Source organism: Protopterus annectens, chromosome 4.part0 (assembly GCF_019279795.1).
Source record: "Protopterus annectens isolate FY-2018-M chromosome 4.part0, PAN1.0, whole genome shotgun sequence".
Lineage (NCBI taxonomy): Eukaryota > Metazoa > Chordata > Ceratodontiformes > Protopteridae > Protopterus > Protopterus annectens.
In genome coordinates this window covers 7560442-7587412 of record NC_056733.1, presented here as the reverse complement: position 1 = coordinate 7587412, position 26971 = coordinate 7560442, and the positions used below count along the sequence as shown (strand labels likewise).

At 39.8% G+C, this 26971-nt stretch overlaps 1 protein-coding gene across 1 annotated transcript in view; it reads left to right on the top strand.

Moving 5' to 3' along the window:
* TEFM (transcription elongation factor, mitochondrial) overlaps positions 1–26971 on the top strand; it is a 92958-nt gene that overhangs the window by 24263 nt on the left and 41724 nt on the right. The window contains exon 2 of the mRNA XM_044068043.1: positions 12770–13251. Within this exon, the coding sequence (XP_043923978.1) occupies positions 12770–13251 (482 nt within the window). The remainder of the gene's footprint in view (positions 1–12769; positions 13252–26971) is intronic.

Here is a 26971-nt window from a genome sequence, read left to right as displayed (position 1 = left end):
CATGAGTCATTATGACAATACTGTTTGATGCTGCACTTTTCAAAATTAAATGAATTCATTATTCAGCCACCAAAGTACAGCATTTTCTGGCAGTAGAACATGGAATTCAAGGAGTGCATGCAGTGATGAAAACTGTGGTAAGGTTGCTTTTGCTTTTCCTTTGGCATGCCCTGCCTCTCATCATTAACGTTTATAATGTAACGTACATATGCTTATGTTTCAGTGCTGTGCTTAGCTTTATTGGAAAACCATAAAAATCTTTCATTCATTTGTATAATAGCTACTTGTAGTAACTTTCTGACCAAAGCAATGTGCTGTGCTTGAGAATTCATATAAGACAACACAATACAAGTGATAAAGCAAGAAAACTACAATAGTTTAATTCAAGAAAAAGAAAGCTGAATGAGGTAAAAGGAAAAATTGCATTGTATTTTTACACAACTGAATTCAAGATTAAGTGAAAATAATTAGCATTTTGGTAGGCAAATTGTTGCTGAGCTGCAAGTGACAATATGTCTTTAATGGGCTGTATTATGACTCTTTTGCTAAATCTGATGAAGTTTTTTTTTTAACAACCGCAATAATAATTCACTTACTATTCCACACCTAAAAAATAATAGGCAAATTTCATAATTACAGTAGGAAAAAGGTAATGTTGGGTGAAGGACAACTCTTCCCTTCTGTTTCTGACTTCTGTATTGTCTTCCCACCATGATAAATGGTCTGTTGTGCCTTATTTCTTAATTCTGCCACAGTCACAGTCTTCACACAGTCTGTAGCTTTGTCTTGTCTTGTAAATTTTCAGTAAACTACAGGAGAAAATACACAGCCACCATAAGAGAATCTGTAGCATGCTTGGTGCCAAAAAGCCTCCAGAATCATGCTGCCAAGGTCTGATGCATCAAAAATACAGGCAGTAAATTGTCACAGAATCAAAAGCATAGTGTGAATTTGGCAAAAACTTAGCAATATCTAGAAATACTGCTTCACTGATTGAAATTCTGGTAAGTAAGATGTGAAAAAATTCCTTTTCATTGGATAACATAATCTTGTAAAAGTATCCTGTAATAAAGAAATCTTTTGAATGGTTCAGCAAAGTTATAGTTTTATCCTTTATTCACTCTGTATAACCCATTACCCTGAAAATGACCAGCACTTGCTATAACTTTATTGAGCAAAGACTTAAATACCTGTTTCAGCAAAAGAGGTGCCACTTAAAAAGTTAGTGTTACAGATGCTCTGAACAGAAATAACTTTTTATCCTTTGCAGACTTTCTCATTCAACTGCTACTACCATAAATCAAGACTGCAGAATATTTTTGTTCATAGGAGGTTACTAGGCTAGTGTCCCTAGATTCCTTATAGGCCTAGTCATGTTAATCCTGAGTTGCTCCAGTTTTTCTTGGTTAGATGGACATAATTCGCAGAGGGAGTCTATGATCAACACTGATTACCCCTATTCATGAGAGACATGGGTGCCACCCCGGGGTAGATTTGCAGTCTCCTATCCATTTGTCTAGGTTGTGGTTGAATAGGGTCAACAAGTAGCTCTGCTTCATGTGAATTGGAAGTTTATATGTAATCTGTCTCTCCAGCGTGCTCTGTTTATGTCACAGACTAGGTTAAGTTCCCTAGAGAGAGTGACTCTTATGCTATTTGACTTGTGGATGTGCAGCATTTCAATCCGGGCAGGGTCAGAGACTGTCCTGTAGGCCAGGCACAAGTTGTCTGTCAGCAGCCTATTAGATAAAGAGTACAGTGACAGGGCTTTCAGTCTGTCTACGGAGATCGTGGTTTGGAGTCCCTGTATTTACTTAGTGAGAAACCTCTGTTGTCTTGTCAGCTGATGCAGGTGTCTGGTGAGACCTGGATGGCAATGCCTTTTCTTATGAGATGTGCAACATAGAAGACTTTCCTTACCACTCTAGGAACTTGGTGGTCGAAGTTCAGATTGCCATTAATCTGTGTTCCCAGATCTCGCACTACTGGGCTTGAACTTAGCGAGGTGCTGTCAATATTGTAATTAGCAGGGAATTCTGCTTTGCCAAAGGGGATAATAATGCACTTTTTTGCATTTAGTTTTAGACTGTGGCTTTGGAATCAGTCATTTGTCTGTGTTAGCCCCTCATGTAATATGTTAACATTGTTGGGGGACTTAATGATTGCACCCAGTTTGCAATCATCAACGAACTTGGTAAGCCAAAGGCTGTCTATCTTAGCCTGGAATTCTGAGAAATAGATTCCAAACAGTAGCTCAGTACAGATCCTTGTGATACGCCACTGGTGGCAGGTGTATTGGTAGAGGTGGAGTCACTAACTTGGACAGTATGTGTTCTGTTGGTGAGCCAATTGGCTACCTATCTAATGACATAAGGGTTGATCCCGAGCAGGGAGATTTTCTCAATGATACCCAAGTGGAGGATTGTGTCAAAAGTCTTCTCTAGGTCAAGATAGGTGGTATGCACGGTCTTACCTTTATCCAGGGCTTTGGTAACTTTCTTGAAGAAGTCTGCTATGTTTAATAAGCATGATCTACCCTTAAAGCCAAACTGGGTTGGATCTAGAGTCCAGGGCTTTGGTAACTTTCTTGAAGAAGTCTGCTATGTTTAATAAGCATGATCTACCCTTAAAGCCAAACTGGGTTGGATCTAGAGTTTGAAAGTTGCCTATGTCCTTGTTGATAAGGTCCATGATGATTCTTTCCATGGCCTTGCAGAAGAGGCTAGTTAGCCTTATTGGTCTATAGTTCCCAGGGTCAGTTGATGGCCCCCCCTTTGTGCAAGGGAGTTACTGTTGCTGTTCTCCACTCTGCTGGAACAAAGCCAGTTCTCAGGCTATGGTTAAAGAGAACACCAAGTGGGTCCACTAGGTCCTGTTTTAGATTGCTTAGTAAGCAACCTGGGATGTTATCTGGTCCCATTGAGGTTGTGTTTTTGGCCCTGGAGAGCGCAGATACAGCTTGATATCGGAGAGATACTACGCAGAGGACTGGTGTTAGGTATACTTTGAGGTATGGCTGGTGGGGACAGGGAGGAGTGACGTTTGTGCCAAATCTGTCAGCAGGTTGGCAATTCACTCCTGTATAGTATGAGTGGTGCCAGCCACTACCAGTTCAGCACATAGCTTAGCATTCCCTTTTAGATTTCAGAAGTAGTTAAAGAATGCCTTATGATTATACTTGGCTAGAGATGCTATTTTGTCTTCGTAGTTCGCTTTAGAGGACTTTACCAGATTTCTGATTTGCTTGTTCAAGCTGTGGGGTGAATTCTTCCTCTGCTGGAGTCAGTTCTCTCTTGTTCTTAGACCTTGTTTTTTTCCTCTTATATCCTGTTTATACTTGAGGTCCAACAAGGTGGCTTGTTTTTTCAGGAGGACCTGGTTTTGATATGGTCAGGTACAGCTGAGTCTATACAGTTGTTTAAGTGTTTTTATACAGGCATTTACAAACAGCTTTACATAGGAGTCATTGTCTGTGATTTTGGGGGGTATAAAACTTTGTATACCATCGCTTAGTAGGCTGTAGTTTGTTTTGGAAATTTTTTTGGTCTATGGGGGTGTTGGGTCCAATAGTAATTTCGAACTAAACTGATTTATGGTCTGACCTTAGCAGGGAGGATATCACACAGATGGGAGTGCAGTGACCCCCCCTTTGGTGAGTACTATGTGGAGGACATTTGAGCCCCTTGTGGGGGTACAGAATATTTGTGTTGACAAAGTCCAGGAACCTCTCGGCTAGCATGTTTGTGCCCGTGTACATGTCCCAGTTGATGGAGGAATAGTTGAAATCTCCCATGACTAAGGTGTTGGGCTGTATGGTAAGTGACTCCAGTGAGTCCAGGTAGGTGGTGTTCTTTTCTTGGTTCATGGTGGGGACCTATAGCTAGCAAAGATGTGGTGGGGTACTTTGCCTGTATTTAATTGGACATTGAGTAGTTTGAGAGAATCAAACTGTTTAACAAATCTTGAGGTGTACTTAGCCTTCATGAAGATGAATAAACCTCCACCTTTGGTTCTTTCGTGCTCATTTTGAGGTCTGAATGTCAAAGGCATTGTAGCCTTGCATGTCCGGGGTGCTGTCCATAGCCTTGAACCATATTTCAGTCACCACACAGACATCAGCATCTTCCAAGGTGAGGGGTGCTTCCAGATTGTGCAGCTTCCTGTTCAGACTCCTAGCATTAAGCAGCAAAACTTTGTCTTGAGTGGATTTTGTTATGTTGGAAATGTTGATGTTTTGACATTGCCTAAAAAAGGCACTATGGGGGAGGTAAGCTTCTTTGCCAGTATTCGAAAGCCTAAAGGAGACAAGTACAGACCATCTCTGGCAAAGCAGTGTAGCCTGTTGACCGTGTCTTCCCGGGCTACCAGATACCGGATCTCCCTGGACCGGCAACAAAAGCTAAGCCAATTGTTGAAGTTGATCATGTTTTTGTTTATATTGTGACATCATCCTAGGTGAAGCTAGAGTGTTGCTTAGGGCTAGGGTAATACCTGCCTGGGACACACAGTCTGAGAGTTCAGTCATGTCTGTCTTCATATAGTCCAGAGAGGTACATGACAAGTCATTCACCTCAACACAGACTATGACAGAGTCACAGTGGTACTTGTTGAGTGACTTGTGTGCAGGCATGATTTGATGGATCCTGGCACCTGACAGGCAGCTGACCGTGACCTTATCTTTTTCCATCCTGGTGAGGGGACATCTGTGTGTCTCACTATGGAGTTGCTTGACTAAGAAATTAGGTTTTGAGGTTTTTGCCTTAAGGGCTTATTTGCTGAGACAGTGGTTTGTGTTATTATGTGTAGTGGTTACTATTTGCATAGCAATGTGTGCAAGTGGTTTACGTTTGACATTTCCCTGATCTTTTGGTAGGCTTCTAGTGAGTGCCTCCGCATATATGGGTTTATGTGTTATGACCTTATGTTGTGTGTGAGATGGTGTGTGTACTGACAATCTGTTTGATGTCCAGATTGTGTTACCTGAGAGAATTGACTCCAATTTCACAGTGTAATTGTATCTGTCACATAGGGTATTTGTTTGTTTTAGGAATAAGTGGTTGTTGGTATACATGAGACAATTACTACATTGCCTCAGGATGCCCACATCAGTCAGGCTGGCCCGAGAAATTATAGGAAACTGCCTGTCCATTACAGCAGGTTTTTTTATTGTATATTGTATTAGGGAACAGTGTAGGCTAGTTACACTAGTTTTTTTGCACTAGGACTAACAAAGGGGCTTGTTCTATTCAAGGCTGGGGATGATAAGTGTGGTGACACTGCTCACTGTGCAGCTAAGTTTCACGTAGTGCAGCAGGGAACCTTGGGAGAGTTCCGCTGACAGATGTCTAGGGAAAAATTGTGTTTCATGGCATTTGCATCTGTACAGGAGACCACTAACCCCTGCTGCACAGTGTGCAGCAACACTCAAGTGCAAGGCTTAAATACGGGTGAAAATAAACACTTTTAAAATAATCTACCAATAAGAAAGCACACAATGAACCTTTCTCCACCAATCCCCAGCTCAGATAAGGCTGGGTACACTTTTCTGCTACAGGGGTGCAGGGAAGCCCTTCTTAATGTATGATGGCTGGTTTAGCACAAGTGTATCAATAACAGACTAGATTCTGCAGATCTGAATCTAGACTATGCTTTCTAGGCTAACAGTACAGTTGAAATCAAGTGCAGAAAGTGATGCAGTCACAAACAGTAAAAGGCAGAAGCAATGCTGCAGTTAGTTTAAATACAGTTTAAAAAGTGCATTAAATCAGAATATATACTTATTTTCTTGTTTTTTAGCCTTGGATGCTTTGGATTTCAGCAGAAGCAGTCTGGACCTCTGGCAAAAGATGCCAGACTTCAGCTTCCCTGTATTTACCACGTTTCCCTAACCAGTTACAAGACATAAAACCTCTAAAATAAAAAGAAATGTAAACCACGAACTTTCACAGGCCATCTTTTTGAAGATTTGATTTAAACTGAAGATAGCTTCCTTACATCTCCTGTGATACCATTCTAACATGTAAGTGAGCAAGACACAACTAGCAAGGCAGCATTCCCAAACGACAGAACGTACCAAGAGGAGATGCATAAGCAAATGTGTAAGCAGTCATTGAAAAGAAAGTCTAACCTCACTAAGATAGTAAGATAAGTGAGTTAATGTGTTGTGTCAGGTTATATAATACTTTAATAAATAATATAGAAGAAACCAGAAAAAAAATCAATTGCTGTTTAGGGAAATAGAGTTGTTTCTTCTCTTAAAACAAAGAGTTTGAGTCATACATATTTGAGCTCTGTTTCAAAACTGAATCTTTTCAAAATTTGCCAAAGAAAGGATTTGTCATATTTTCAGAACTGCAGCATTTAATTTCTTTATTCACTGTTGGATTTCATCTGATTCCTGCACCTTTCTTTTCTTCAGACCTCCCAATGTCCTTTCTGTCACCTGAGTTGTGTGCTTCTCTTCCATCCTTTCCCGGCCCTGTCTTAAGAGCACATCCTTTGGGGTGATTGCTGGTTAAACAAGAAAGGAAATAGCCATCAAATATTTCAGCTTTTGATTCAGTACACTGTTTCACACCATGTATTCCCGTACAACGTCTATGCAGAATCTTTTTAATTATATATTGGTATACATTTGATCAGCTTCAGTTCAGGTTTTTGACACACAGACTGTAAACACTTTTTCCCAGAAACTTTAGTAATGATATTATTTTAACATTCATACTGAAGCAAAACAGGATATGCATAGTGTATTAAAGGGAAAAGTATACAACTAGTGGATTATGAGGCATTGGCCTTTTATATTTTGACTGCAGTTCTTGCAGATTATCCCATTATCTTGTTGTATATGGTCTCCAGCAGATTATCCCAACTCTTTCCTCAGTTAAATTGTCTTGGAAAGGCTTTTATAATGCCTTAGCCAGCACCACATGAGAACTTGCTTTTTTTAAAGGTTTGTATTAATTAGAGGACACCGTAAATTGTGCCTAGGATAAAGAAGCATAGAGTTTGGTACAGTGGCTGGCTTAACAGGGTTTTGTGAGTCACTTTCCTTCTGTGGTAGAGGTATGTCATTTTCCTCTGTGTTATAAGTTATAGGTATGACCATACAGTCCCCTTTTGTTTACCACAAATGAAGGCCTTATTGGTACAGTACAAGGTATTACATTCATCAGGAAGTCAAAACCATTTACAGAATAGCAAAAGGGATAGAGGTGGAGGGATTGCCATTTTAAGTGTGCAGCCTGTTTCTGCAGTGTACCAGAATTATGCACTTTTGTGCTGGAGAATGACTCCAAGAGGAAAGAATATTCCACCTGACTCTACGAAGTTACAAAAAACAGCTGTTACATTAGTAAAGAGAGAGGTGGCGAAGGCTAAGGATAAGGCATATGGAGAGTTGTATGAGAGATTGGACCTAACAAGGGAGAAAAGGACCTGTACCAATTGGCTAGACAGAGGGACAGAGCTGGGAAAGATGTGCAGCAAGTAAGGGTGATAAAGGATAGTGAGGGAAAGGTACTCACATGAGAGGCGTGTGTGTTGAGTAGATGGAAAGAGTACTTTGAAGGGCTGATGAATGAAGAGAATGAGAGAGAGAGAGAGAAGGTTGGATGATGTGGGGATAGTGAATCAGGAAGTGAAACAGATTAGCAAGGAGGAAGTAAGGACAGCTATGAAGAGGATGAAGAATGGAAAGGCTGTTGGCCCAGATGACATACCAGTGGTAGCACGGAGGTGCTTAGTAGAAATGGCAGTGGAATTTTTAACCAGATTGTTTAATGAAATGTTGGAAAGTCAGAGGATGCCTGAGGAGTGGAGAAAAAGTGATGTTAAGTTGTCAATCTCGCCTTCATTCTTGCTGGATGGGTTCGGAGCTGACCTTCGGCTCCGACTCGGCCTATACTAAAGCTCGAGAGCTATTTACACCGGCTCGAGGCTACCCTATATCCCATAATGCTAGGCGCTAACTACCCAGATCTCGTTTGCCGCTTACAGCGACAAGGTGTGTTTACTACCGGCTCTTCAGGTTAGAAGTTTTTCTGCTAAGAAAATTGCTATTTTTAGACTGGGTTTTTCTTAAGTTTAGTTAGTGACTATCCCATTCATAGCTAATCCCCCTTTAGGCCCCTTTTAATCCCTTTTAAGACCTTTTTTAATTCCCTTTGTTATAGGGTTAGACCTTTGGGCCTTTTTTCTGCCTTGTCAGTTTAAATTTTTTGTGTGACTGACTTTACTTAATAGGGTGTGTGTGTGTGTGTGTGTGTGTGTGTGTGTGTGTGTGTGTGTGTGTTTAGTTTTCTGTTCTTAAGATGTCAAAGACACCAGGGTCTCAGGTTTCAAGAAGTGTGACTTGTGCTGTCAGAAAATGTTGCTGAGATGGTCACACTTCTTGTGTTTATTGCCTGGGCCCTCTGCACCTGCAGGACTCTTGTTCGGTCTGTCATGCGTTCAGCCCAAGAGTTCTGCAGGAATGCAGAAATAAATTGATTTTGAGGGGCTTGTTAAAGCCTGAAGGTTCCCCGAACAAGTCTTCATGGGGAAGCCTTCGAAGCCATCTAAGCCATTGGCTCCAACCTCAGGGCCTTCGACTGGTGGTTCTCGAACTGCTGTCTCATCGGCTCCAGCTGGAGCTGATGTTTCCAAGACACAATCTTCTTCATCGGCTCCGGCTGGAGTCGATGTTCCTCGGGTTCAAGCTTCTACATCGGCTCGAACCGGAGCCAATGTTTCCGGGACACAGTCGGCGCCGATAGTGGTGTCGGCGCCGTCTGCTAGCCATAAGAGGTCCAGATCTCCATCCTTGGAGTCTGTTCACTCGGCTCCGAGGTCTCCCTTACTCTCGGAGCGGAGTCATCAAACCCATTCCTCCAGGTCTTCCAGGCTCTCGAACCACGACCTCGAGAGGGTTGTTAGTAGACTTCTTAAGTCTCAGGCACTAGCCCAAATGCTTCATAGCCCTTCTCAACAGACAGTGGCTATACCCACCCCATCTTTGATTCCTCCTCCGACTCTGAGTTCGGAGCCGGAGCTTGTTGGAGCCATGGCCATCGACACGTCGGAGCCGATATCTCACATTTCGGCTCCGTCGTCGGCTCCGGTCTCTTCCATAGTCCCATCTTTGGAGGGATCCGGGCGCATGGACTTCCTCGTCGGCTCTGAGGGGGCGAGTGGCATTGGACCCTTGTCCGACCCCGTTCTCCCTCTCGGAGCTTCGGTGCTGGTAAGTTCGGCTCCGACATCGGCTTCGGAGCCGTCCCTCTCGGTGCCGGGAGGGGTCCTTATCTCTTTGGAGCAGGGACCTTCTACGCTGCCTGATAGGGGCGCCTTCAAAGTCATGAGGAGCATGCTGGCCCCTGTGCCTGCTCCATGGTAGGCTCCCTCAGCTCCTCCCTCTGTAGTGCCTGCTGCGGTCTCTTCCCACCCTCTCATTCCTGACCATAGAGATCCAGCGCCTCAGGTTTCCCCATTGAGAATATCCTCCTCTTCCGAGGATTCCCCTGATCCGTCAGGGGAACCCCCTCGGAATAGGAAATGTAAGAGGAAGCATGTGGACTCTCCTGAGTCCGTCACATCCAATACCGACTTGGATGAGTCGGAAGGGTCCCCACGGTCCCCCTCTGAGGATGTCTCCTTTTCAGACATTCTTGAAATCCTGAAGCAGAGGGGGAATTGGTCTACCCTTAACCCTTCCGAGAACGAGTCGGTTTACCTAGAGGCTTTTGGCTCTCGCCCTTCCACCTCCTGGGTGTCTCCACCTTTCAACCCCCTCATGGAAGTGGTGGCACGGAAGGTGTGGACGGCCCCTGACACGATGGAACCTACCCCACGGAGGCCTTCAAAATTTATAACAGCCCTTTCGACAAGCAGTTTTTAGCCAAGGGTGTCCCAGTTGATGCCATGGTGGTGGCTGCAGCCACTAAGAAGGAACTGGCTGATCTTCAGTACCTGTCCATCCTCCTAACAAGGAGTCTAGGACTATGGATAGGTACGGCAAGCGGATGTTTTCTTCAGCGACCTTCGTCATGCGTTAGCTGAATTATTTGTGCCACTTCACCCGCCTTCAAAGAGATATGCTCAAAGAAGGGGTGAGGTCTTACAGGATCCAACAGCTGCGGGGTCTCAAGACAAAATAAATTCCCAGCTGGCAACCCTGAATTCCATTGTCAACTCCTCCATGTGGCTTATTTCCTATGCGGCCAATGGGGCGAGCAGGGCTGCAGGCACAGGTGTGGCCTTAAGGCGTCATGCCTGGATGAGGCTTTGTAACTTTGCAGACCCCTTTAAGGAGTCCTTCACGAACTCCCCCTTTGACGGTTCAGCTTAGTTTGGACCTCAGGTGAAGGATACTTTGACCCGATGCGAATATATGTGTGTAAATGAGAGGGAGGGTAGAGGAATAGTGAGGATGCAGGGAGTAGAGTTGGTAAAGGTGGATGAGTTTAAGTACTTGGGATCAACAGTTCAGAGTAATGGTGAGTGTGGAAGAGAGGTGAAGAAGAGAGTACAGGCAGGGTGGAATGTGTGGAGAAGAGTGTCAGGAGTGATTTGTGACAGACGGGTGCCAAGTAAGAGTGAAAGGGAAGGTCTACAAGAGGGTAGTGAGACCAGCTATGTTATATGGGTTGGAGACGGTGGCATTGACAAAAAGACAGGAGTCAGAACTGGATGTGGCAGAGTTAAAGATGTTAAGATTTGCACTGGGTGTGACTAGGATGGACAGGATTAGGAATCAGTATATTAGAGGGTCAGCTCAGGTTGGACAGTTTGGAGACAAAGCAAGAGAGGCGAGATTGCGTTGGTTTGGACATGTGCTGAGGAGGGATGCTGGGTATATTGGGAAAAGGATGCTAAGGATGGAGCTGCCAGCTAAGTGGAAAAGAGGAAGGCCTAAGATAAGGTTTATGGATGTGGTGAGAGAGGACATGCAGGCGGTTGGTGTGAAAGAGCATGATGCAGAGGACAGGAAGAAATGGAAACAGATGATCCGCTGTGGCGACCACTAACGGGAACAGCCGAAAGAAGATGATGAAGATTAGTAGCAGAAACAGTAAAGAAAATGAGTACAATTTATGGATGCATACGTGAACAAATGTAAAATCTTGTAGAAAATATTACTGTGTATTTCCATTAAAAATACGCAGAGTAGATTGCCCATAGATGTGCATGTACAGTAAACTCTCACTTTCTGTTTTCCCCACGTAGAAACATACCTTACAGTTTTAGAGTTTTAAAAAGGAAGATAGGAATAAATTTCCTCTCTCCCCAACCTGAGAACAAGTCAAACCAAACAAATAGTATAGGGCACAGTATTAGTCAGGAGTATTTTAAATAGTAACTCTCAAGCAACTACAGTTATCCAGCATTTACCAAGCCCCAGGGGGTGCTGGTTAACTGAGAGTTTACTGTAGTGTGTGAGTTAATGAGCTTGTCCCTTCTGCAGTAGACCAGCTGTCTGTCCAGGACAAGCTTCAAGGCCTTGTTTCCATTGACCGCTGGGGTAGGTTATTGGAGATTAGATGGATGTGTTGTTTTATTTGCCTGTATGCTGGAGTGGTAAATAAAGACGAGGCTAGAACCCTAACAGTTTAATGTTAGTATACTTAGCTGACATGCCAGTGATTTGGTTTTTCAGAAAACCGAGGCCATGGGGGCTAGACAGTGCCTGTTGTATACTACTATATTACCAAGTGGGTGAAAGTAGTGATAGAGACTCAGTGCTGCTGTTCTCATATGGGAAGCATTTGCTGACATGGTAGTATATCAGTACAGATCCCTCTGGATCACCCCTTGTTTGTCCATGAGGACCCCTTGGTTCTAAAGTGTAACTAGGCATATTTATTTATTTATTTACTTTTTGGGGGGGATATTACACTGATCACAGTAGACCATTTGCAGGCACAGTCCAGGTGAAGAAATTCATAAAAAAATAAAACAGAACAAATTCACAGATATAATATAATTAGAGAAGGTAGATAATTCCATAGACAATTGAAACTGTATGTAAATATTATTAACAGAGTAGAAAAACAAATGTAAATTAATTTTAGTAGTAAATATGAGAGGGAAGCAGCAGGTGAGACCAGAAGGTCAAAGCAGAACTGATGCAGGTGAGGGAGTAAGTTGGGTTATGTGTCCAGTGAAAAAGCACTTGCAGTCAGATTTTTATGGCGGTGTCTTTTGAGTTGTGCACCGAACATGGGGAAAGAGGCAACTTCTTTTAGGTGAGGTTTGGGGATTGCCAGAGTTTTGGTGCAAGAATGGAGAAGGAGTGGTTGGTTTCATGCAGTTTTCCTAGGGGGGCTCTGGAGAGAGGAAGTTAATTGTGAGAGGTTATGGGGGTTGTAGGGGGTTGTTTTATGATGCAGTTTGGCTGCAAGAGGTGGGAAGGCACCTGAGGTGAAATAGTTTAAAAACAAGAGGCCCTAGGAGTAACTCTGGGAAGTTATACATCACAGAGTTAATACATTTCTGTTACTGCAGTCTAGTATTGCAAACAAAACTGGATTTTTGTGTCCTGGATGCTTTTCTTTGATGGTGGCTGTTTTGTCTGAAGACAATAGAGCATTAGGCACAGTGTTTAGACACTCCAAGACGCTCTGCAGCTTACATTACAGTTAGAGTATGCTGAGACAGAGTGCCTTAATCTTCTTAGTCTTTGGAATTGTACCTGTAGATAAGATTTAGATCACTGTGCTTTTCTAAGCATTGATTTTTAAGCAAGTCCATTACTGCAGAACTTATTTTTTTTCCATCTCTTCTCCCTCAGGACAGAAGATTTTACCTTTACATCCTTCGTTTTCACCTGTGGAAAAATGGATGACGATGTGCAGAGCAATTCACTGTACCTACTGCAGAAGTAAAGCAGCAGCACCTCCAGAAGAAGCAGAGATGCTTCATTCCTTACCGTTAAACCAAAGTGCTAAAGATGATGAAAGAAACCTAGACGAGTACTATTCTGCCGAGCAACGTTCTGTTATTTTGCAAGTTTTGAACACTGCAGATGATCGGGAACTGGCATCTGTAAAGTTGCTACGTGGGAAGAAGTCAGCCAGTATAATTGAATATAGGAACAAAAATGGACCTTTCCAAGATATACAAAGTCTAATGAATGTACCACTCCTCAAGTTTCGTTCTGTAGTGAAAGTTTGTCACTCTATTCTAAACCCTAATGAAAGGGCAGAAACGAGAGAGAAGAAATCACAGCTGGCTAAATGCATTAAACCTGATGTAGAAAGGGAAAGACTTGAGGTATTATTTATTTATTTATTTTACTTTACCTTTGTATCATTTTCTGTAGTCATTTTTCTTCCAAGGCATTTTCTTGTTCTTGTTCTTGAAGTTGGGAATGCCAGGTGTGCACTGTGTCTTTGTCCTAGGGTCTCTTGCCAACCTCAGGTTGCTTGCAGTAACTCCCTGATCTTGCTACATTCCTTTATCCCCTCAAGGAGGGAAGAAGTCTCACCCTTCCAGAAAAGTTTTATCTTTCACTGTTCCAGTTTTGAAAAGAGTGGATAGGAGAGGGGGAAATTGCAGCCTTTATATGGCAGGCATCTTCAAGGGTTTTCATTATGCCATATGCTCCCTTGACCCTAACCCGCAATGAAGTACTTGTAGTTCTTGACTTTGGTATGCAGAGATTGTGCTGTTAAGCATTTTCTGTTACCTGTGGGTGTGTGCCAACTCACTTCCTTTGGGCCCTTGTAGACACTCCACCAGAGGACCTTCCTGCCATACTAGATTCTCCACATTCTCCTTTCCTGTTCCCTCCCCAGCGAAGGAGAACTGTTTACCCTCTGCTCTTCCAACATCTAGTCCACCTTTTGCATCATTCTAGCTTCAGTTACATTTTCTGGACCCGCATTACTGTTGCATTCTGAAACTTCTCTGTACAGTAACAAACAGGTCGTCTGAGCTGCAGTGCATTTCTTGTAGATTTTTTATGAGGTTTTTATAACTTATCTAGACTGAGCTAGAATCCTTTTTTTCATGTGGAGAATATTACTTGGTGTATTATTTAGATAGGTTTAAGAGGATTGTACCAGTAGATGAGTCATTGTGCTTGGGAAGAGCACATGGTGTGTTACTTAACCATTGGGTTTGCAAGGGATGTTGTCCTGGGTTTTCTTTGTTTTTTTCAGTTCTGGGCTTCAGGGGCATACGTTTGAGCAGTACTGTGCTGAATTATGCAGTCTCTGTTCTCTAACATTTGCTGTATTTTAATGTTGTGTGTGGACAGGTGCTTGTTTCTGCTGAGTGCTGACACTACAGAATTCACAGAACTTATAGTACCACCTGGCCTATAGCGTTTCATATGTAAGACTCTAATTAGATCATTTAGCTTGGATGTTAAGCATTTTTCTGTTGCTGACCTTAACTGGTGTAGTAATTCTGCACTGCACTGCTCTGGTGGATGGATGCAGCTGTCTGATGTCATGTCTTGTTTCTATTTCATGGAAATTGCATTTGTCCATGGAGTGTCTTTTTTTCCCCATTGACTGATCTGGTAAGTACACCGTGAGCCCATGTGCCTCTTTTTCTGCGGGTGACACTAGCAATACATATATATATATATATATTTTTTTTTGCCCCTGCTGCCTATCACTCATTACTCTACTCCCGGCCAATGGGATTCACTTATTCCCCATCAATGGGATGAGAGTTGGCTGGGAGATGCCTTTTTTTAACATGCTGATCTTAATCTCCTGCATGCAGTCAGCCAAACATGAAAGGAGTCATCCGGGGGGGGGGGGGGGGGGGAGACTGCTGAGACCAACACCTGACTTCCTCAAGCGCATTGCCTTCAAGCAACACCCCCTCTGAAAAAACAGGATGTATTTTACCCTGTTATCCAGCAGGGAGATCGGAATAATTCCATGTGTTCCCAAGTGTGTATGACCCTACCCCCACCTCCTGAGGAAGAAAGGGCCATGTTCCTTCACTTCCATGCCTCCTTGCTTGGCTCTTCCATTGCTGGCACTGCTAATTGAATTGCAGTTGCTTGAGTTGTTGTAAGGACAGATCTGCTTTAGTGACCTGCTCAGAGTTATAGAGTTTGCAAGTGGAAGTTTAGGGAATCAGTCAGGACTACATGATAAAGCTCGTTAGCTGCTTATTGCCTTAAGACTCTCTGCCAAACTGATTAATTAGGTATCATTCTGTGCGAAGAGGGCCTGCAAAGATCATTTAACTTGCTGGTTTACCAGATTGTTAAATGGATGCACGCAGGCCATTCTAAAGCCATTGCATATGGGATAAAGGATATCTGATCTCGAGCACCACTGTAAGGATTCCTGATGCCAAGATGTGCCTTCCAAAATTCAGCAAGGTTGGTCATTTTTGTAGTGACAACTTTTCGAGGGAACGCATTATTATGATTTTGGAATGGTTACCTCAGAGAGTGTAGAAGATGCCTGTTAATGAGTTAAGAGGTGGTACAGTGGGCATTTTGAGACCCTCTGTCTGTTCTAGATCATTGTCAAGAGAGGTGCGTGAAAGGAGTATAACATGCCAACAAATTCCCAAACTAAAGTCCTAAAAGCTAACTTATTCCCCTGCAAGTCAAGCCTTAGTGGAACCTTACACTCCTGCACGACCCCTACACTCCATGGACAAGTTCCTATTAATCATAACTAAAATCCACATGTCTGGTCTGTCCTTGTACTCAAATTATGTCACCAAAATCTGAAATTCTAACCTAATACCATCAGACAACAAACTAATCTATCCAGATTCAAACATTAGTTAAAACAACATGTTAGAAACACTTGTCTCTGCTCTTGTACCTGCCTAAGCTAGACTACCCTGGCATTACACACTTACTTACACCATATACCCCAACAAAGCAAATTCTCAATGTCAATTTTTTATTGTCTTGTATACTTTTGCCCTGCCTACTATTTCTACTGTCTTGTATTTCGCCTTTGACAAGTTTCCTCTCAGCAGAATTCCAACTCATTCTCACTACAGTCCACATTTATTTAAACTTTTTTCTCTATATCACCTAGCAAATATACATACCTTTCCTCACCTCTTCTCTGCTTTCTACTTGTATCTCCCACACCATCTGTCTCATGTCAGCTACCCATAAATGTAAAATTGTAATCTGATATTTTAAACCTCACTGTTTATGCTAGTTTGGCTTGAATTTATCTGTATGTAATAACTCTTATATTTTACTGATTGCAGATTTTCTCTAGTACAGCTGCCTTTCAGCTATTGTATGTCCATACTGAACTTTAAGTTTTACATTTTTTTTTCTGTTGTATAAAACTGCGTGTTTTGTAACTGAAACATTTTTTTTCCCATGGCCTCTGCTGAAAAGGTGCTACCATAGCCCAGTCAGACTATCCTAGTCAACAAAAACAATAAATAATAAATAAAAACCTTCACTCTGCATACTAGTAGCAACATAAAAATCCATTGTGTGATGATCACAGGAACCTTCATTTTTGCATGGTAATTTACAAAAAAATGTTAATCTGAATTCTTATTTTACTAAGAATACAGAACAGAAGTCTTGTATTTTTGGTCATTGAGTTTCATTAGTTTTTCTCTCTCTAAAAGTCATTCTTTGACAGTGACTTCGCTGAGTCACAGTGCAGCTGTAATTCTGATGCACTCAATTTCCAGTTTTTTTTTTTTTTAACAGTATTGCTCAGGTGAAACATCTTCCCCAGAATCTAACAGATGGATATTAAGGCTTCTACTTCTTTTTCCGGGTCCATGTCCCCCGGACACCCATGCCAGTCCACCATGTCCACGCGAGTTTTGAGGCAGTGAGTTGCCAGCCCACGGCGCGCCCACCCCAGAACAGAAGGCACACTCACAACACAGACTACCTTACAGCTAAAGTGTCCCATCCACCTGCAGCATGTCTTTGGTGGGGAGAAACCGGGAGCACCGGAGGGAACCCACGCAACCACAGGAGGACATGCAGCAGACTCAGAAGGCACCCCAGCCCCCGATCGAAACGAGAAACCTCTTTTGCTGTGAGGCGGCAATGCTAACCACTGCACCACCGTGGCCGCCCAACAGATGGATATTAAGGCTATTAGTACTTAATTGCCAGTCTGTACTAGTCTTATATGTTACCTAGCCAGCATAACAAGCATGCTTCTCTAGGTCTCTTTCTCTTGTAGTAGAAATGAACTCCCCTTTTTTTCCTTACGGTATCACAAAGGCAGCATTTCTGTTGCTCAGAAGAGTCCCTGATTCCATGGCCGTGCTGCAGAGCTGTGTATGCTGCATTTAACTGAAGAACAGCGTAAAACCGCTCAGACCAGCAACTCCATATTGGCAGTGAGAGGTAGCATTTAGTTGTCTTGCAGTAATGTTGAGAAGGTTTTACTTGTAACCGGAGATACATTTTGTGAAATTTTCCCCTATTAAGCAACCATCATAATCAATGCAGTATTTCATTTATAGTGCTTTTTTTCATTGAGAGGTTGTTAAAATAATAAATTAATCCATTACAAGGTTGCAAGTGAACTGGATCCTTTCCCAGCATTCCCTGAGTGTGTAGCATAGAAACTCCTCCTGAATGGCTTACTAGACCATTTCAGGATGTGCACACATATGTACGGATAGTTTAGGGTAGAACAAGTCAACCACCGAACGTTTTGGGGATGTGGAAGGAAACTTGTGCACCCAATGAAAACCTTTGCAGGCACAGAGGGAACAAGCGAAGGCAGCCTAGTTAGGAACCAAAATAACCGAGTGCTGTTAGGCTACACTGCTAACCACTGTCTAATTGTAAACACTTTATAAACATGAGCATTAGCCTCTCTAAACTTTTCACTTTCATCCAGAGTTGTTATTTACATGACATAAACACATTGTATTAAGTTAAATTGGTATTACGGTCAGCCTTCTGACAGAGAGTTTAAAAATATTTTGTAGTACATTATCATAAAGCTGTATTAACAAACGGTAGCTCTTTGTAGGAAGTACTCTTGTTTGCATTTGTTGGGACAGTCTAAACCAGCAGACAAAACCATTACCTCCGTTATACTTAAAAACTAAATGGAAGATAATTTTAGAGGTTTGTTTACATACAGCACTAAGAAAAAGAGGTCTAGTGCAGATTAATCCCCTTTCAGTACAGTACTCCTATATTGGTTGCAGTTTTTTCTGTATTTCACTGGCAACATTTGTGTTTGTAAGTTAAAATGTTGCTAGTAAAGGTTACTAAATGTTAGTTATAAAGGTGTAGTGTATGGTTGAAATTTTTTCTGCTTATTTTGCAGTGCATCAGTTGTAGACCAATAAATGTTCAAATAATTACGATTTCCTACTAGTTTTAAACACAAATTTGGAGGCTTCATCCAAAATTGTAAAGATTTCAATGTTTCCCCTAAATACATTCCATTTTTTAACCAATATGTTTTTAATTGCTTTTGAATAGGGGCCAAAGGGGACCACCATAGAGTTGGAAAAGACTTTAGGGTTGGCTAAATTAACCTGTGATATGGATGTGTTTGAAACCACATCTGTTCCCAGCAAGGGTTTATATTTGGTACCCCACCCTTGAAGTATTTCTTGACTAATTCCATACAAAAGATCCATTGGGTACCCTCTTTCTTGAAACATTTGAATTAAAATATTTACATCTGACTTAAAATTCAAAAAGTTGGATCTCATTCTGGCTATCCTGACAAGTTGTCCTTTTAAAAACATTCAAGAATCAACTTTGCAAACAATAGAAAGAGAAGCAGCAGGTGATGTGAGGCATGCAACCAATGTAGTCTTATTTTAGAACAGCAACAAAATTTCCCTAGGGTCCCCACCAGTTGAGATTGAGTTGGGTGAGGGTAACTGTGCTACCAGGAGGCTAGTCTGTTTAGCTATATGCATAGGTTGCAATGACTTCTACATCAGAAAAACTGAAAGGCAGTTCCATAAGCAGATTTACAAACATACCCATGCGATTGCCAGGGGTAACATTAATACAGCAGAAAATTTTGGCAACAAAAAAACTTTTTAAAAGAAACCAAAAGCCAGGATAGAATACAATAAAAAAGAACTTTTATTTAATTAAATGCTTTTGTCCTTACAATCCAAGACTTCTTCAGAATACATCAGTAAAACAACATCATGCATTTATAGGGAATTAATCACATGACCCTTAATTGGTCCAGTTTCTTAAAGAATCCTGTTGGCAAAATAAATAGCGAACCAACCCCTTTATTTGACATCGGATACAATGCAAAACCGTATTTACTACTGTATGTTATTAATTACTAAAATATATATTAACAAATGCATACAAATGTCAAAAAGATGTGGCAATAACAGTGTAAACAACCTGTTAAAAAATCAGTAAAACAAAATGAAAAAATAAACATACAGACAATAAAACTACTGAGACCTCACCACTCTCCCTACCATTTAATATATAAAACTTGAAGAATAAAATAGTACAAAACTACAAGGTTATGTGTAAAACAATATAAAATTTCTGCGGTGACACCGAGGCTCTTCGTCTAAGTATGGGAATAAGATTAAGACTGTTAATCAACCCAGGGGGAACGGTGCATTAAGCCTAAGTTGCCAAAAAAGTTCCCTTATAGCAAGTCTATTTTCCCACCCCCGTGGATCTTTTCTCACAATTTCAACGATACCAAATAAAAACTTGTTAAAGTTGAAACAACTAATGGTGTGTTTGTACAGGACATTATTGAGGTTCTCACGCTGAATGGCATACAAATGCTTGTACACCGGTTTACGTAGGGTTTTCTCAGTCTTCCCCACATAAAAGTTGTTACAGTTATGACAGACAACAATGTAAACTAAACCAGTACTTCCACAGTCTCCTATTTCCAACTTAATAGTTTGAGGGGGATATCCAACCAAAACCTCATTCCCTACTAAAATAAAAGAACAGTATCTACAAGCCCCACATTTTTAGTACCCTTTCTGTGACAAAACTTAGAAATAGGATGTCTCAACAAATATTTCAAGTTATGTTCAGTTTTAAAAACAAAATGAGGCCGCTCTCCTAAATTATTAATTAATTTTGAGTTCAAATGAAACATCACCCAATTTTTAGTTAAAATTGCCTTAACTTCTTTACTAAAGTTACCATAATACAAAATCATAGAGTCAGCAAAAACAGTGTTAGAATTATTATAACCATAGATGGGGATTGGTTCTCCACACCCCAGTAGTGGTTTGTGTCTTGTCCCCCACCATTCATAACTATCGTAGCACATTCATCTACCATATGTAAAGGATAACCCCTCTCCCTAAATATGTTAAATAACAGGAATAATTCAACTTAAAATCATGGACTTTGGAACACATTCTAGCCACCCTTCTGATTTGTCCCTTCAGTAAGTTCTTTGTAATATGTAAAGGGTGACTACTCTGAAAATCTAGGTAGGTATTGGAGTATGTAGGTTTCCTGAATAGTTTGCAACCAAAACTTTTATCCCCATAGTTCTTACATATTGTGGTAGCTAGATAATCTATGCTGTCCATTGAAATATTATAAGTAAACTTAAAATATGAGCACACATTGTTCATATAATCGACAAATTCCTTAACGTCAGTATCTCTATTCTTCCACAAAACAAACACATCGTCCAGGTACCATAAATAAGTGTGCCACTGAATTTTATATTTTTGAACTCAAAATGTACTTTTTCTCCCATGACTACATCACCAAATTAGCGTAGATGGGTGCACAACTCGCACCCATCGCAACTCCTTTAATCTGTCTGAAGTACTCACACTGAAATATAAAAAAATTATTAACCAAGATAAACTCCATAAGTACCATAATGAAATTAATCATATTGTTATCTAAAGGGGTAAATTCCTGTATTACATCATAAAAAGCTCCAACTCTTCTTTGTGTGGAATAGACAGGAATAAATTCATCACATCAATGGTGACAAAAACGTACTCACCTGAATAATAGTCGTTCTTGATTTTTTTGAGAAAGTCCCATGAATCTATTAGAATATGATTAATGGGAGTTAAAACCCCTTTACGTATTCTATCAATGAACAACCCTAAAGAGTAAATAGAACTATTGTGCGAAACCACAGTCAATCTGTAGGGAGGGGTGTAAATATTTTTATGAAGGGATACCAAATGCACTAGATATCACTGGATGTTCATTAGGTAAAACATTGTATACCATTTCGTTAATAATCCCTTGTAAAAGTGAATCTTCTAAGAATAACTTAATCTTTTTATGTGCTATATTAATTTCAAAAAAATTTGTATTAATTTTTTATATATATTTTAGTAATTAATAACATACGGCACTAAGTAGGGTTTTGCATTTTTTTGATGTCAAATAAAGGGGTTAGTTGGCTATTTGTATTTAAAGTTAATTACTATAGGGAAACTAATAATGATATTCCTGACAATGAATTACCTTTGGTCAATGATTATGATGCTGCATTTCCTGATTATTTAATTACATTACACAGATGTTTTAATATATATTAGTCATTTTAACTATTGGACAAAAGGTTTTGGTTTTATACCCAGAGAGAAATATTTTTTTTTAAACTATTAATTGATATTAAATTATTTATTAGGAAAAAAAACTAGAATTATATTTTAAAGGAAATGGTTTTAATACTAACAATGAAAGCTTAGAAACTTTGAATTGAGCTTGGAACATGAGTTAAGGAAAATTCTGAGTTTATTTGTATTTACCAACAGGATTCTTTAAGAAATTGGACCGATTCAGGTCATGTGATTAATTCCCTATAAATACATGATGTTGTTTTACTGATGTATTCTGAAGAAGTCTTGGATTGTCAGGACGAAAGCGCTTAATTAAATAAAAGTTCCTTTAATTGTATTGGTGCCCATTAGTATTTATAAGTTGACCACTACACTGGTTTTTGATTTCTTTTAAATTGTTTAAATGTACACTTACCTGTCCTTCTTTCACAAAATTTTTATTTGTTATTCTAGAAACAGTTCCAAAGAGCTCAAGGGAAGGTTTTGGGAAACTGAGACAGAGAAAAAAGAGCTTATTTGGAAGCTCAGATTAAATCCGGCATATGTACCAGGTTTAAATTACCATATTTCAATTACATCTATTTTGAGAATTAAGGCAGCTGATCTTTAATGCATACTGTTGAAAAATACAATTCCATTTGGAGGTGGTTTATGTGTTAACATGACCTTTTAATGTCTTTAACATTATGCTTATGTTTTTGATGAAGTTCACAGCACTGTTTTTTTTTAAGTTCTATTAAGTGGGAGATGCATTAGGTTTTTAACATGATTACACTTCAATTTCTAAAAATAGGGTAGCTGACTTACTACATTAGTTATTAATACTAAAAGTTGGATTTTATTCAGTGTTTCATGAGATCTTACGATGATCTTTTGTCTTTCACTTTCTGTTTATGTGAAGGAACGAAGTTTTGTTACTGTCTCTTTAAATCTTAAATCAGTGATATCATATGACTGTTTAAATGAATTACAAAACACTTTGGTCTGATTTATTTAATACTTCTGATGAAGTCCTAAGTATTGAGGGATGAAAGCAGTCAACTGTTAAGCTGTATCTCTTTGGTTTTTATTATAAAGTTCCTTTGAAGTTTTCACTCGTGGACTGCTTTTTTATTTGACATTACTGAGACCACTGGTTCGTTTCATTACGTGCTGTACACTGCATGAGCCTTTTTGTTTGTATATCAGATTTCCTTTGCAGAAGCAAGCTTTAGTTTTATGCCTTCTCTCTACATGAGATTTAAGGTATTGCACATTGAAGACTTAGCTTTGCTGAGTGTTTCTTGTAGTTTTTACTAAATCGTTTCTGTGTGACCTTTTTACCCTTTGGTTTGGATTTTATTTGGGGTATTCTGCAATCACCTTATTGCTGTTTAAATCAAGCTTTTTTTAAACTCTGTGTTTCTAAAGTATGGCCAAAATATCATCTTATGTCATTCAGAAAAGGGGTGAAACATGGCATATCTATAGCTAGTATAGGGTTGGGCATTATTGGCCTGAATGTACCAGAAAAGACTAAAAAAGTCATGGGAATTCAGAAACCATGTAGCCGAAACACTTATGTTTTTAAGGGGTCATTTCCTGACTATGGTGGAAGTATGATGATCAAATTCAGATATGAGATGGGGTGGGGAGAACATAAATACCCCAGGTCTCTTCTGACATTCTCTGCCTGAAAAGGAGTACCAAGTATAACATATGAGTTGGGAGAAGCTTTTTTTTTTTTTTTTTTTTTTGGATGAATGCTGCTGTGCTGAACTTTGTAGCATTTAACTTTTGACTTTTTTTTCAGTACACCAGGTATGTGCATATTCTAACCCTTACTGGAGCTGTTTAGCATCAGTACATGAGTGGATAATGATATCCAGCTTGCAATATACTGTTTTCTGTTAGCTACCACATTTGTCTTAAAATGTTATCATTCAGTTGCTATTTGTTGTGCTTTGTGTTTATTCTGAGCAGCATGGTTTTAGCTTTGTGAAAAGTTAGTTTTCCAGTTCTTTGGTGTCAAACTAGACAGTGTATGTTTGAATATTTGAGCATGGTGTGGGTGTCATTGGTGAAGATCAGTCTCCTCATGAAAAACTGTTAACATTCTTTTTTTTTGTTAATTATTATTTTTTCAGATTTTTTTTGTCGCCAGTCATTTAATTTGCTTATCTCGTTTATCACCAGCAGTAGTGTACAATCCGCATGCACGATGCACAGTTAACTACTTCAGTGACTAGTCTTTTATCAAATAACTTTCTGTATGTAAGTACCAGTAGGTACCAGCCCAATACTGAAGTTTCTAACACACTTCATAACATTCTTCTGACAGATATATTTGTTTATATTAACACAAAACAGAATAAAAAAAGAAACCCTTTCCATGTTTCCTTTATCACTTTGTTAAACTACCCACAAAAGTAAAAAACAACCTAGAACTATATACATCCTCCTCTCTCTTCCCTCTTCAGGTGTCTTAGAGAGCCTGTCATTTTAAAAAATCCTTCACAAGTTGGTGGATATTATATTCTTCCATTATTCCATTTCTTCTGGCATTTACTGTACCCTTTCACTCCAATGTCTACTTCTTTCCATTTCCTTATTTCCTTTTTCTTCCATCTTCTCATTATTTTTTTACTATCATCAGTAATCTCACCAAGGCCATAGGCAGGGTTAGGAGGGTGGCCTAATGGTTAAGGTGTTTGCCTTACAAACACAAGGTGCAAGGTTTGAGTCTCAAAAGGGATAATTGGCTAGGCTTAAAACGGCTTGCAAGGGCAGTTAGCTTAGTACTAACCTATGATCCTGTATTACTTTGCAGCTAAATTAATAACAGCTAACCACAAAAACACAGGTCAGTAAGGGAAAGGAAAGAGAGAAATCAAATGCCTTCATGTAAGTATCAAATAAAGAAAGCTGTAAAGCAATGAAGACAAGAATTGTCACTGTTAAAAGTGTACAGAAGAGGGAACAAGATCAACAGAAATGCTTATTAAGATAGACGTGATAAAAGCAATGTGCAGCATCGGAACATATCAGGATCTGTTGTGCACGGTGCACTATCACAAATAATAAATTAAAAATATCAGCACAGGCAGAAAAACTTCAGAAGATAAGTGGATGAATATAAAGGAAAAGTACAAAATGAGCAATTTATTCATGACCCAAAAAAATTTAATATATAGCTCGGAAAAAAGGCAAAAGAAATTGAAACACCACCAAAAAAAAAAAAAGAAGAAATAGATACATTTTGGAGAAATATCTGTGAAGAGCCTATGGAACATAACAAATAAGCTGAATGGATAGAGGAAGTAAAAGAAAGAAAAGAAGTTCAAATGTACAGTATATGAAATGGGATGAAATAACGGCCAGAGAGATTGAAACAAAATTAAGAAAAGCTCCTAACTGAAAAACCCTTGGCCCAGATGCAGTACTTAACTTCTCTTTAAAAGTATTAACATCTTTACATGAAGATTTATCCATGAGTAAGAACGATCTATAAGCACACCTCGAACAGACACCATCCTGGTTAACAACAGAAAAAAACAATTACTACTAAAGAAAGAACCTGCAAGATATCCTAAAGACTGTAGACCAATAACTTGCCTTTCTGATGACGTATAAACAATGCACTGGAACTGATGTCGACAGAGTTTATAGTCATTTAGACAAAAACTCAATCATAGCGATAGAGCAAAAGGGGTGCAAAATAAAGTCATATGGAACAAAGGATCACTTGTTAAGTAAAGACATAATGGAGAACTGTAAAAAGGGGAAGAATCTAAGTATGGCACTGGTAGACTACAAAAAAGCATTTGACAGTTTTCCGCATTCATGGATAAAAGAGTGCTTAATAAAGTATAAAGTACACCCTTCACTGATCAATTACATTACAGTGACCATGAAACAGTGGCAAAACATTTTGTAGTTAAGCCATGATAAAGGACAAGTTATTATTCCAGGATAAAAATTCAAAGGAGGATATTCCAGGGTGACTGTTTGTCACCGCTGCTCTTTTGTGTTTCCCTTAACCCATTAAGCTGTCTACTTTACAGATTAGGTCATGGCTACAATTTGGCTCCGAGAAAACAACAAAGTGGAAAAACTTTTCATCTTCGTTTTGTGGATGATTTAAAACTGTATGGACCATCAGATGAGGAACTGAAAGCACAACTGCAGGTGGTCAAAACTTTCAGATGATATAAGAATGTGCTTTTGCACATTTCTCAAGACCAAATTAACATTTAAAGCAGGAACGCTGCAGCACCAAGAAAACATCAGCCTGGGATAGGAATGTGATATAAAAGAACTTGAGCAAGAGAGAGAGTGTATAAATATTTAAGAATTGATGAAGTATCAATAATAAAACGTGAACAAATTCAAATAAAACCTAGGAATATTTTAGATGACTAAAATTAATACTGAAAACAGTGCTAACATCTAGTAACAAAATCCAGTCTATAAACCAATTTGTGGTTCCTGTCCTAACTTATAGTTTTGGAGTGACTGATTGGGCCAAAAAGGTGTTGTTGGATCGATTGGACAGTATAACAAGAAGGATCCTTCATGCTAATCAAATGATTTATAAAAATCAGTGTATACCAAGACTAGATATTCCTCGTTCTGAAGGAGGTATGGGCCTGCACGTGTAGGACTGTGTACATATCTGCCGACCTCACAAGAACCAAATGTAATAAAAGTTTTAAAACATAAGGAGACTACATCTAAGATGACTTCCCTGCTTAGTCTAGCAGAAGCATATTAGTGTCAGGTGGGAATGGAAATTAAGCCAGTAGATAAAAATCAGGCAGCAACTGAATGTGCCAAAAAAACAACCAAAAGAATATAAGGTGAAGGACCAGATGAGAAGGCAAGAAATGTAGAAATGCATTAAAATAGTTGCCAGTATAGAAAACACTTGGAACAACCTCATGTTGATCAGGATCAGATGCAGGAATGGTTAAAGAGGTGAATTTAAATCAAAAGATGAAAGGTTAATATTGGAGGCCCAAGATTATGGACTGCTTACATGTTGATTTACAAAGTCCATTGAACTTGTCGTAGAAACGGACAAATGTAGGGAAATATCAGGATAAAGTTCTTGGAAGGCATTGAGTGTGGTAGAATTGCAAGATTTGGTACATGTCTCTGAACAAGTGGGTAAGCATTCTTCTCAATGTGGTTTTGATGCTGTACAGGCCTCGGCTAGGGTGGTGGCTGCCACTGGCCTAGTTCTTGGGCAGGCACGCCTGGCTGAGTGGATCAGACGGGATCATGTTCAGACTTTATCTGAATTGACCAATTTGCATTTACAGTCTGATGTCACATGTTGTTGTGTTGTCTGTGGCTCTGGAAAAGAAAAAAATGGAAGACAAGGCTACAAGGCTAAGTCTATTTTTGCTGTTTGAGATTTCAGTTCAGTTCAGAGTAGGGACTCATAAGGGGTGGAGGGATCCTTATGATTCTCTTATGATTCTCAGTCTAGGGATCTAGGTAG